This window comes from Diabrotica undecimpunctata, chromosome 6 (genome assembly GCF_040954645.1).
Source record: "Diabrotica undecimpunctata isolate CICGRU chromosome 6, icDiaUnde3, whole genome shotgun sequence".
In the NCBI taxonomy this organism is placed as follows: Eukaryota; Metazoa; Arthropoda; class Insecta; order Coleoptera; family Chrysomelidae; genus Diabrotica; species Diabrotica undecimpunctata.
Window position 1 is genome coordinate 22,596,948 of NC_092808.1, and position 12,052 is coordinate 22,608,999.

Here is a 12,052-nt window from a genome sequence, read left to right on the forward strand (position 1 = left end):
ATATATATATATATATATATATAACCTAAAGCTAAGATTAATACTATTAAAACATTTAATTCTCTTAAACTCAACAGACTTCTGGGTTAAACCGCGTCGATTATCATCGCACTGAGCTTTCGACATCTTCTTTGATGTCTTTTTCATTGCTTCTGAGATCTTGGTCTCCCGAGCCCCCAGGCACTACGACACTGATCACTAATCAATGCATTACTGGTGCTGGGAATAGAGGACAAGCATTTGTACCATGGTGGCGTGGTTTGGGTGGAGGTTGGTGCGAACATTTCTGACGGTGGGATTTTGATTGGAGGACGATATTTTCTTTATGAATGATATTTTCTTCATGTCGAAGGTAACCGGATGCAGTCATCTCTTTTATTAATATAATTTGACCTTTTTTCAATTTCTATGTTTTCTCTAGTTCTAAACAGTTTTGGATGAGAGCTCTTTTCACGATGAACTTGCATATATACAGTTAAATTAAACTTAAGAAAAAATATTTTAAACAAATTTCACACTTTGAGATCTTTTTTTGGATGTACTTTCGAATGTCTTTTAAATGTAATATTATGATAAAACTGATTAAAACAAATTTCACATTTGTAGGTTTTTTTTTTCAATGTGCACTATCAAATGAGTTTCCAAATGATTTTTCTAAAAAAACTGCATCGAATAAATTTCGCACTTATAAGGTTTTTCTTCAGTGTGAAATCTGAAATGTGTTTTCAAAGAACTTTCTGCAGTAAACTGCTCAAAACAAATATCACACTTGTAAGGATTTTCGGTAGTGTGCACTCTCAAATGTTTTTTTTTTTAATTACTTTTATCAGTAAACTGCTTAAAACAAATATCACACTTGTTAAGTTTTTCACCAGTGTGTACTCTCACATGAGTGTCCAAATGATTTTTCTGGGAAAACTGCATCGAACAAATTTCTCACGTGTAAGGTGTTTATCCAGTGTGCACTTTCAAATGTCTTTTTAAATGACCTGCTTGACTAAACTTCTTAAAACAAACTTCACACTTGTAAGGTTTTTCTCCAGTGTGCACTCTCGAATGTGTTTTCAAAGGACCTGATTTAATAAATTGTTTAAAGCAAATTTCGCATTTGAAAGGTTTTTCTCCAGTGTGCAATCTCAAATGTGTATTTAAGGTACTTTTATCAGTAAACTGCTTTAAACAAATTTCGCACTTGTAAGGTTTTTCTCCAGTGTGTAATCTCAAATGTATTTTCAAAGAACTATCTTTAGTAAACTGCTTAAAACAAATATCACAATTGTAAGGTTTTTCTCCAGTGTGCACTCTCATATGAATATCCAAATGATTTTTCTGGGAAAACTGCAGCGAACAAATTTCACACTTGTAAGGTTTTTCTCTAGTGTGCACTCTCACATGTATATTTAAATTAGTTTTAGAAGTAAACTGCTTTAAACAAATTTCACACTTGTAAGGTTTTTCTCTAGTGTGCACTCTCACATGTATTTTTAAATTAGTTTTAGAAGTAAACTGCTTTAAACAAATTTCACACTTGTAAGGATGTTCAGTAGTATGCACTCTCAAATGTTTCTTTAAATGACTTTTATCAGTAAACTGCTTTAAACAAATTCCGCACTCGTCAGGTTTTTCTCCAGTGTGCACTCTCAAATGACTTCTCAATTGATGTTTCTCGGAAAACTGTGTCAAACAAATTTCACACTTGTAAGGTTTTTCTCCAGTGTGCAATCTCAAATGTCTTTTCAAAGAACCTTCCTGAGTAAACGGCTTACAACAAATATCACACTTGTAAGGTTTTTCTCCAGTGTGTGATCTCAAATGTATTTTCAAAGAACTTTCTATAGTAAACTGCTTAAAACAAATATCACACTTGTAAAGTTTTTCACCAGTGTGTACTCTCATATGAATGTCCAAATGATTTTTTTGGGAAAACTGCATCAAACAAATTTTACACTTGTAAGGTTTTTCTCCAGTATGCACTCTCACATGAATGTCCAATTGTTTATTTCGGGAAAACTGCATCAAACAAATTTCACACTTGTAAGGTTTTTCTCCAGTGTGCACTCTCACATGAGTGTCCAAATGATTTTTCTGGGAAAACTGCATCAAACAAATTTCACACTTGTAAGGTTTTTCTCCAGTGTGCACTCTCACATGTATTTTTAAATTAGTTTTAGAAGTAAACTGCTTTAAACAAATTTCACACTTGTAAGGTTTTTCTCCAGTATGCACTCTCACATGAGTGTCCAAATGATTTTTCTGGGAAAACTGCATCGAACAAATTTGGCACTTGTAAGGTCTTTGTCCAATCACAACTTTCATATTCTGATTGAATATTTTTCTTTCAGTATGTGGACTTACATAATTTCCTTCATGAGATGAATGTCCAATTAGTGTCTCCGTAATTTCCATTTTGTTTCCCTCTTGAAGATAACCTAAAATACACACTAACATAAATATAAATATTTGAGAATAAGAGAAAATAAATGCAAAAATAAAGAATTTAGAAGCCTGTGTTTCTGTCTTTTATATAATGTAGTAGGCAGCCCCTTGCCTTTTAATGCATACCTCAATGCATTTAATATAAGCAGATTAACACCAAAAAAATAATAATATTTATTTATTTGATGAAAAACTCCAATTACAATGTATATTTTATAGATTAAAAGATAATTAACAAAATAAAAGATAAAAATAATAAATTTACTTTCTGATATCAAGTACTGTTTCTTTAAGTTTGCTATTTGATATGTTAAAGATGTCAATGCATTTATTTGTATTGAAGTACTGCAATATTGTGTATATTGGCACATTTTTACCATAATTTGTATTGTGAAAGGTAGTGTAGAGTATATTTGTATTTCTAAGTGGCTGGAGTTACACACAGATGAAGGCATGTAAAAATCAGGATATCATCTAAATTAGTGACCTCAAAGGTCATCCTTACGAAATGGTTTGACAACAAGGCGATGGTAATGGCCTCAAACTATATGAGTGTGGGTACGGTGGACCAGTATAGAAGATGGGATAAGGTGGCGAAAGAGTATATCAATATTCCACGACCAGAAGTAATAAAGCATTACAATGAACATATGGGAGGTGTCGATAAAATGGACTTTTAATTACTCTCTACCGGACTTTCATTTGAAGTCACAAGTGGACACTTTGACTTTTCACTCATGCTATCGATTTACCTTGTACAAATGCCTGGCTTGAATATAAGTCAAAAGCAATGGTACTCGGTGTACAAAAAAGATGGTTTTAGACCTTTTACACTTTCGGGCGGTTGTTGCTGAAGCCCTCATTTTGGGTAACAAAACTAATCCAGCAAAACGAGGACGACCATCAGCTACACCTCCTTCTACACCCTCCACAAGCAGAGGATGACAAGAACAAGCACCCGTAGATGATGTTCGACTGGATCAATATGGCCATTTTCCAGTTTTTGATAACAAAAGTTTTGTTTTAAATTAAATAATATTTAATAGAAGCTTTTTGTGTTATTATTTCCCAAAAAAAAAATATAAATATTTGATCAAATATTTACCTGTCACCAAATTTACCATTGAGTCCCAGTGTGCACTGTGGTGCACACAACATAACTCAAAAATTATTAAACTTAGGCTTTTGAACAAAACGTCAAATTACAAAAAAATAAAAATACTAATGTGCCAAAAACCAGAATTTTTTATCATCGCAAAATAAATCAGGACCGAAAGGGTTAACTGAAATTTTCTCAAAAAGATGAGTCAAAGCAAGAATACTAATTCTTTACTTGAGAAGATTTGTACTTCATGCATTATTTTAAGGAAATGTTGAAAGGGCATGCTATAAGTGAAGTTACCTGTGTTAAAAAAATATCATTTAACTATGTAAGTATTTAATTTTAAATTGTCTCTTATATACCCTTAAATTGTATTTTATTCCTAATTGTACTACTTAAATTATTCTTTGGAACTACTGCTAAATATTTTCTGAAAAAATGTATATGTGTACTTACAAAACCAATTTTGTTTATTTTTAACAGATCACTTGGTACTGGTAGCTTTCCCAGTCTCTGGAAGAAAAGTTTTTTAAAGCCGATTTTTAAATCGGGTGCAAGGAACGATATATCAAACTATCGAGCTGTCTGTAATCAGTCAGAGCTGCCCAAGTTGCTTGATTGTTTGGTTAGTAAGAAACTGACATGGAGTTTTAGAAGCATTTTTAATCCTGAACAATTTGGCTTTATGAGAGGGAGGTCAACAGATGCCAACCTAGTTTTGTATGTGAATCATATATACAACAGCTTTGAAGAGGGAGTCCAGGTTGACTCAATCTATACTGACTTTTCCAAAGCATTTGATCGGGTAAACCATGGGGTTCTCTTACAAAAACTAAGAGCTTTGGGTATTTTGGATCCCCTTCTTCAGTGGATTACAGAATTTGTTAGTGGCCGTACGCAGGCAGTTAACTTGGGAAGTGACACTTCAATTGAAATAACAGTTCCATCGGGCGTGCCACAAGGCTCCCATTGTGGCCCTGTTTTGTTTTGTTTGTTTCTGGTTGATTTAGTACAACAAATCAAAAATTGTAGTGTTCTTATGTTTGCTGACGATGTAAAACTGTTTAGAAAAATTCAATCCTGGAATGATGCTGCTATATTACAGGAAGATCTTAAATCGTTTTATGATTGGTGCACTTTAAACAAAATGTCACTCAATATAAACAAATGTCATGAAATGACATTCTCAAGGCAAAGAAATCCAATTGAATTTGTTTACTACATAAATAACTTGCCATTAGCCTCGAAAAATGAAGTATTAGATTTGGGAATCTGGTTAGACACCAAACTGTCATTCTCAAGCCACATCAACCAAGTAACAAATAGAGCGATGAAAGTGCTGGGATTTATCCAACGCACATCAGTGGACCTGTCTTTGTTTACATTTAGAAAACTTTATTGTGGTCTCGTTAGACCCATTCTGGAGTTTGGATCAGTTGTATGGTCCCCATCATACCACTGTTACATTCAACAGATTGAAAGAGTCCAGAATAAATTTCTGAGGGTAGCAGCCTATAAGAGTGGATACAGGAGAGAGGAATACAACTATCAGTGGGTAAGAGATAGTCTTAACTTACCAACACTTGAGTCAAGGAGGACATTGTTAGATTTATGTTTCTTACACAAAGTTTTTAAATGCTTTTATAGATTGTCCTCAACTCTTATCGCTTGTTAGTCTTAAAGTTCCTAGTAGAAGCAACAGACAATTAGAAATCTTTTCAGTGCCATTTCACCACACTAATTATGGTATCAATGAACCAACTACACGATTGGTCCGGAGTGCTAATAGCCTACCAAGACAAATGGATATTTTTGACTCCAAAATTAGTTTGTTTAAAAAACAACTAAAAAGTATCTTACAATAAGTTTGTTTACATCTATATTATTCTTATATGTTTGTATTATTCTGAGGTGTTTGTTATTTTAATAATTTATTGTTGTTAAGGTGTAACTTTGTAAAACTTGTGATTGTTATTTTAATAATTTATTGATTGTAAGATGTAACTTTGTAAAAATTGTAAGTAAATGGATGCCGTATATAAATAAATAAATAAATATGGGAGAAACAATTACATATAAGTATTGTTACTAACCTTTTTCAGTTTTTTGGAGTTCACTAAATGGTTTAAGTTTATTCCCATGTTGTTCTATTTTAGGATCTTCTTTTAAGTCTAAATAATCATATGTACTTTGCTTATTTGATTCTTCTTGAGGTTCACATTTAAAGCCATCCCAAAAAGCATTCAATTCATTATACTCTACTTCTACTTTACACACATCCTCGCTATTTTCTTGTTTTACTTCCATTTCATTACACTTGATTTTGTGTATTTCAATAATAACACAGAATAAATACTCCAGTATTCTGTGATAATAATTTTACACCCAAAAGCAAAAAAAAGTAAAAACTGAAATGACTTAAAGACTATAAAATGTAAGCTAAGCTATACTTCATCTAATTTACATACCGTTGCACGTCATCCGCGTCATAGCACGTGAGGTCACATGATACCAACATGAAATATTTAGGCGGTAAGTGTGTTCTTTTTTAGAATCACTTTGCCGAGTACACTGGCATTACAGCCACTAGACATATTTTATTATATACGCGTAGAAATAATATTTAAAGATTTCTATTAATGTTGACTTAAAGAAATAAACAATATGTTTCATTTAATTTGTATAAATGCATTATAAAGCGTTTTTATGAAGAACATTTGTTCGGAACACACTGTAACTGTAATCGAACGAAGGTGATATTTTGGCATAAATTGGTTACACTTATTTGACAGTTGCGGTGTTGACTAATAAGTAATGAAAAAAAAATTTTTCCAAAAACCGCATCAACCGTAAAAGTTTATTAGCGGAAGTTTATTACAATATATATGGTAGTGTACATATTATAAGGTTAGGTAACATAAAAATTTATCAACTAAAAGAAAAATTACATTTTATGAAATAGGTTAATGTCCTTAAGATATTTGATCGTATTGGTTAAGTTACAATTATTTATTACAGTTTAATATATTTTTAAGTTGACCTGGTTCTTCAGAAATGTTGCTTCGTTCATATGAGTAAAGTGGACAGTCTGTAAGTATGTGTTTAACTGTTTTTTTGGCATCTACAGTATGAGCATTCTGGTGGTAGCTGCTTCGTTAATAAGTGTTGATGGGTTAATGGTTAATGTTGTATGACCAATTCTTAGGCGATTTATAACCACCTGTTCTCTTCTTTTTTCTGGAAGTTGGAGCCGGACACCGATAGAGGGTTTAATGACTTTAAAATTTGAGTTATTGAATCCCAGCATCGCTGCCAAACTTCTGTACAGTATTGTTTGATATTAAGGTAGATATCTGTCACTGGAGAGATCTGTTGTTTTTGTTTAAGTATTCCATTTTACATCTTTATCAAATTGATATTAATCAGAAACGTCAATTTGTCACATCAAGTGTTAAAGTTGAGCCAATCCATATACGACGCGAAAGAAAAAATCAACGGCACAAAACTTTACGATATTTACTCGCCAAAGACCAGACGTATGTTGTAGTCGTTTGTAAATTATTTTACTTGAATACATTAAACATTTCACAGACCTTTGTTAGAACCGCTTTATCTAAGAAAAAAACTACTTTTAGTGGTGTGGTATCTGAAGATAGAAGAGGAAAAAAGGTTCCGCCCAACAAAATTAACGAAGAACTGAAGCGTAGTGTAAGAGAATACGTTTTACAATTTCCTATTGAACAGTCGCATTACCGGCGTGAAAAGACCATTAAAAATTATCTAGGGTCACTATTAAGGTATTATCACTTCAAATTTGAATATTTCCAAAATGTATGAACTTTATAAGCAACAATGTGAGGAACAGAATATTTCATTGGAAAATATAGCCAAGCCATGGCTTTGTAATGAAATATTTAACACAGAGTTAAACTATTCCTTTAAATCGCCGATTAATGACACATGCGATACTTGTAACGGTTTACAAACTAAACTGCGTGATTCGTCAACGCTAGAAGAAAAGCCTACAGGATGAATATGATAAGAAAAGGTCTTCTACAATTCCTAGCCTAAAAGTTATAATGGTTGATCTTAAAAAATGCCAGCCTAAGCTAAAATGCAAGTAACAAAAATGTATATTGCTGTATGTGGGATGAGTTAACCGCTGGAAGGGGAGTCAACGAGATGGTCTCCTGCTTGCTGAAATAAATATTGTTCTCAAACATATCACATACTATTCAAGATTTAATAATTTGGTCCGATAATTGGGCATCGCAAAATAGAAACCTCAACTGCTACTTTTATATCCTCCAAATTTGTCCCAATCTTAAAAGTAGAAGCCATACATTTTTATTGAGAGGATTTACACATCTAGAGGTTTTGAAAGCAGTCACAGTTTTATATTATGACACCTTGGGATTGGTAACAGATTGCCAGAATGTGTAACAAAAAAAATCTCTATGAAGTGTTAGCAATGAAAACAAATGGTTTTAAGAACTTTAAAAGTATGTACATATCTCAACAGTTGCCTTATCTAGCACGTAAGAAAACGACAAATGGAGAACACTTGAAGACTACAGGGAAAAAACCAGACATGTAAATTTTTTTCAAATTTTAGATTTCTATTCTATGGTATAGAACACGCGGTGAAGTACATTTTAGAACTATCGTACAGGGCAAAAAGTAGTCTTGTCATGAGTAATTACACTTCAAAGTTTCGGGGTACTGGGAAAAAACCAGCTTTGTCCATGCGTCCAGTGAAAGAACCAGATATGTCACAAGTTTCACGGTAGATAGCGTTGGATTGATTTAAAAATTATTAACAATGCGTGTTTCTATAATAGAAAGTTTTTTTGTAAGAACAAGCATTTGTGAATATCGAATATAATTATTTTTCTGAATGATTAAATGTTCAACAAGACATTTATGCATTGATATAACATAACGTAATAGAAAAACTAGTTTTGTTTCTTGTAAAAATATAAACAGGCAGGTATAAAAAGTTCGCATTATTCACACATTAATTTCACAATATTCCGATTCATACATTATATCGTAAACAACAAAATCCATGGGCTTCGTGAAATAAAAATTACATATCCCATCCGTGGACATTCATACTTAGAGTGTGACAAGAATGTTGGACTGTGGAATCTAAAAATGCCTTTTGAAGTACCAAAAGAGTTTAGAGACATGATCAAGGGGTCCCGCGTAAAGCCGTCTGCATTCATCGTCGTGAAAGTAACACAAAAAATAGTTTTGGACTGGAAATCATTTTTGGACAAAAAGTATGCTCCAAAATGCCCTTTCAAAACTCAGGATTTGAAAGAGGTTGTTGCCACATCAGAGCACAGTCGACTTATAAATAATCGATCTTCTTACAATGGACCATTCTTTTCAAGCATCTTGAAGAAACGAATGACCTTAACAACTACGGAGTTGAAGAATGGAGAATTTGAATTACCATTACCAGCCTACTCAGGTAAGGTATAAGGTATCACAAAAAATTATAATATTATTCCCTGTATGTTGTTTCAGGACCCCTCGCAATTTCAAAAGCCAAGCACAGCGATTTAATGAGTCTTATGAGATTCTGTGGTCCTGCAGCTGTGGACTTTTTCTCCGTCTTACCTTATAATTAGTCGTAACAGGTAAATTATTATTATTATAATTACTCTTTTTTTATTTCTTTATTTAACGTCGGCGTCGATCTACTTCTGCGATTAAAACTAAACACCGACGCCCGGAGCACGCTTCCACCGGAAAATTTTGACGAATGCCCTGGTGTTCCAACCAGAGGTAGAGATATTTAACGAGCTATGTTACAGTAAAACCTGTGTTAACGGCCACCTGTCAAAACCGACCACTTGTACTAGCCGGCTAGTTTCAAAGTTCCCCAAACCAAAATTTGTGGACTACAAAACCTGGTATTAGCGGCCACCTTTTTATATCGGCCAATAGTTCTGTCATTTTTAGTGACCGTTATTGACAGGTTTTACTGTATTTATAATTACCTATCATTCACAATAGAAATACTAATCAAAATGAAACCTATTTTCATTATTGAAAGCATTGACAATTTTCTGTTTCAGATGACTAAGCTGGTTCTTTCAATGGACAAATTGCGGTTGACAAGAATTTCCTGGATTTTTAAAGAGTGTAACACATTTTTCTGAATAAAAACAGTGCAATGCCGTTCATGTGTTTTTATGGATCAATTTTGACTCCAGGGTTTTATTATACGTTTCAATGTAAGACACATTATGGTATTTAAAGTTAAATATGCGTTTTTCTCGGTTTTATGAAATTTTGACATATCTGGTTTTTTCACTGTAGTCTTCACTTTATAATATCTCATCATTCAATCTTCGCTTATCCACTGCTGGACATAGATCTCCCTCATAATTTTCCATCTATTTCGATCTTGTGCCTCTTGCATCCAATTCCTATGACAACGTTTTAGATCGTCAGTCCAACGTGTTGGTGGGCGACCTCTACTTCGGTAGGCATCATCTCTTGGTCTCCATTCCAGTATCCGCTTTGTCCATCTATTGTCTGTCATTCGAGCCACGTGACCTGCCCAGTTCCATTTTAGTGTTGCTACTCTCTCTACTGCATCAGCCACTCCTGTTCTTTGTCGTAGCTGGCGATTTGGGATCTTGTCTCGTAGTGAAACGCCCAACATAGCACGCTCCATCGCCCTTTGACACACACGGATCTTTTGAACTGTTCTCCTTGTCATGGTCAACGTTTCGGCACCGTAAGTTAACACTGGCAAAACACACTGATTAAACGTTTTTCTTTTAAGGCATATTGGTATATCAGACGATTTGAAAATATGGTTCAGCTTGCCGAAGGCTGCCCAAGTCAGTCTTATACGACGGAGAAGCTCAACGGTTTGGTTATCTTTTCCTATGCGAATCTCATGACCTAGGTATTTATAGGCCATTACCTGGTCTATGGATCTTGTTCCTACGCATATATCTTCGCTGACTACAAGATTTGTCATCATCTGGGTTTTAGATATATTTATTTTCAATCCCCCTTCTAGCGAGGAAAGGTAGAGCTGATTTAAAATTTCTTTGGCCTCATCTATCCTATCAGCTATTAGTACAATATCATCTGCAAACCTTAGATGGCTAAGCTTTTCTCCGTTTATGTTTATGCCCTTGTCGGTCACTTTTGCCCTTTTACATATATATTCCAAAAGCGTAGTGAACAGTTTCGGCGATATGGTGTCCCCCTGGCGTACTCCACGTTGTATCGGGAATTTCTGGGTTTGACGATCACCCACTCTAACACTGGCTGTTGCGTTTTGGTATATATGTTTAATTATATTTATATACCGATAGTCAATTCGGCATTCTGTCAAGGCTTCCAACATTTTTTGTTGATTTACGGTGTCGAATGCCTTTTCATAGTCGACAAATATTAAAGCTAGTGGTTTATTATATTCAGTGCATTTTTCTATAAGAGTTTTTATTACCAGTAGGTGATCGTTTGTTCCATAGCCTTTTCTAAAACCCGCCTGTTCTATGGGCTGATAAAATTCCAATTTATTTTCTAGTCGTTTCGTAATTATTTTTGTAAATAGTTTATAAATATGTGAAAGTAGACTTATGGGCCTGTAATTCCTGAGGTCGGTAGCATCCCCTTTTTTATGAAGTATGATAATTTCTGCGTTATACCACTGGGTTGGTGTTATTGCTTCCTGCAAACATCTAGTGAATAGTTTGGCAAGGACCTGCCATAATCTTTTTCCAGCCACCTTCAAGGCATCTGCCACTATTTCATCGCCTCCGGGGACTTATTGTTTTTCATTTCTTGCACTGACCTTCGAACTTCATTGGGTGTTACGTCCGGTAAAATTTCAGATCCCTGATTGATTATCTTTGGTAATGATCCACTCCGGTTACATTGCTGTTTTTTGTATAGTTGTCTATAAAAACTCTCTATCGTATTCATAATTTGAATTCTACCCTCAAGGATTTAAGTGATTTGATTTTTATAATATCTATGGCCGTTCAATTGCAGGTGAAAGCAGATGCACCTCGTTATTTATGTTATCAAACCGATTTTAAAAGTGACTTTTATGAACCTAACCTAATCTGAATAGAATCAGGAGAAATCCAAAACTAGGCGACAATAATTTGCCTCTTATCCGTGAAGGACTGAATCCACTACGCTCTACTAGATACCAACATTTGCAGATTTTATTAAAATGGGTTCTTAAGGTGTTCCATAGTTTTTATAATAATTTACCACATTCTAATAATGTATCAAATGAAACTATTGATGACGATTACGATTAAGTCTACTGTAAAATGTTTATATTTTTGTATAAGTTACGAAATAAAAATTAGACAACCACTCCTTCTTTACTTCTGTTACTTTCACTTACAGATAATTTTGATTGTTTGAATACTAAATAGTACGCGAGTCGAAATATTGGAGAATATTGAAGCTAGGTATTGATGAACATCTGTTTAGCAAAAAAAAGCCAGAGGAATAGTTGAA

The 12,052-nt window shown here is 33.9% G+C and overlaps 1 protein-coding gene across 1 annotated transcript; it reads right to left on the reverse strand.

Moving 5' to 3' along the window:
• LOC140442594 (uncharacterized) lies at positions 1 to 5,977 on the reverse strand. The gene is made up of 2 exons (XM_072533605.1): positions 5,632 to 5,977; positions 1 to 2,429 (listed from the first exon to the last, which is right to left on the reverse strand). The coding sequence occupies exons 1-2, from the start codon at positions 5,843 to 5,845 to the stop codon at positions 952 to 954; spliced, it is 1,692 nt and encodes a 563-aa protein (XP_072389706.1). The 5' UTR covers positions 5,846 to 5,977; the 3' UTR covers positions 1 to 951.
• Between the last annotated feature and the right edge of the window lie 6,075 nt (positions 5,978 to 12,052).

Excerpts from the sequence above, each read along its gene's own strand:
- LOC140442594 (XM_072533605.1), bottom strand. The coding sequence starts at position 5,845 with ATGGAAGTAAAACAAGAAAATAGCGAGGATGTGTGTAAAGTAGAAGTA. Across the intron at positions 2,430-5,631 it reads ACTCCAAAAAACTGAAAAAG|GTTATCTTCAAGAGGGAAAC; the intron begins GTTAGTAACAAT and ends TGTGTATTTTAG.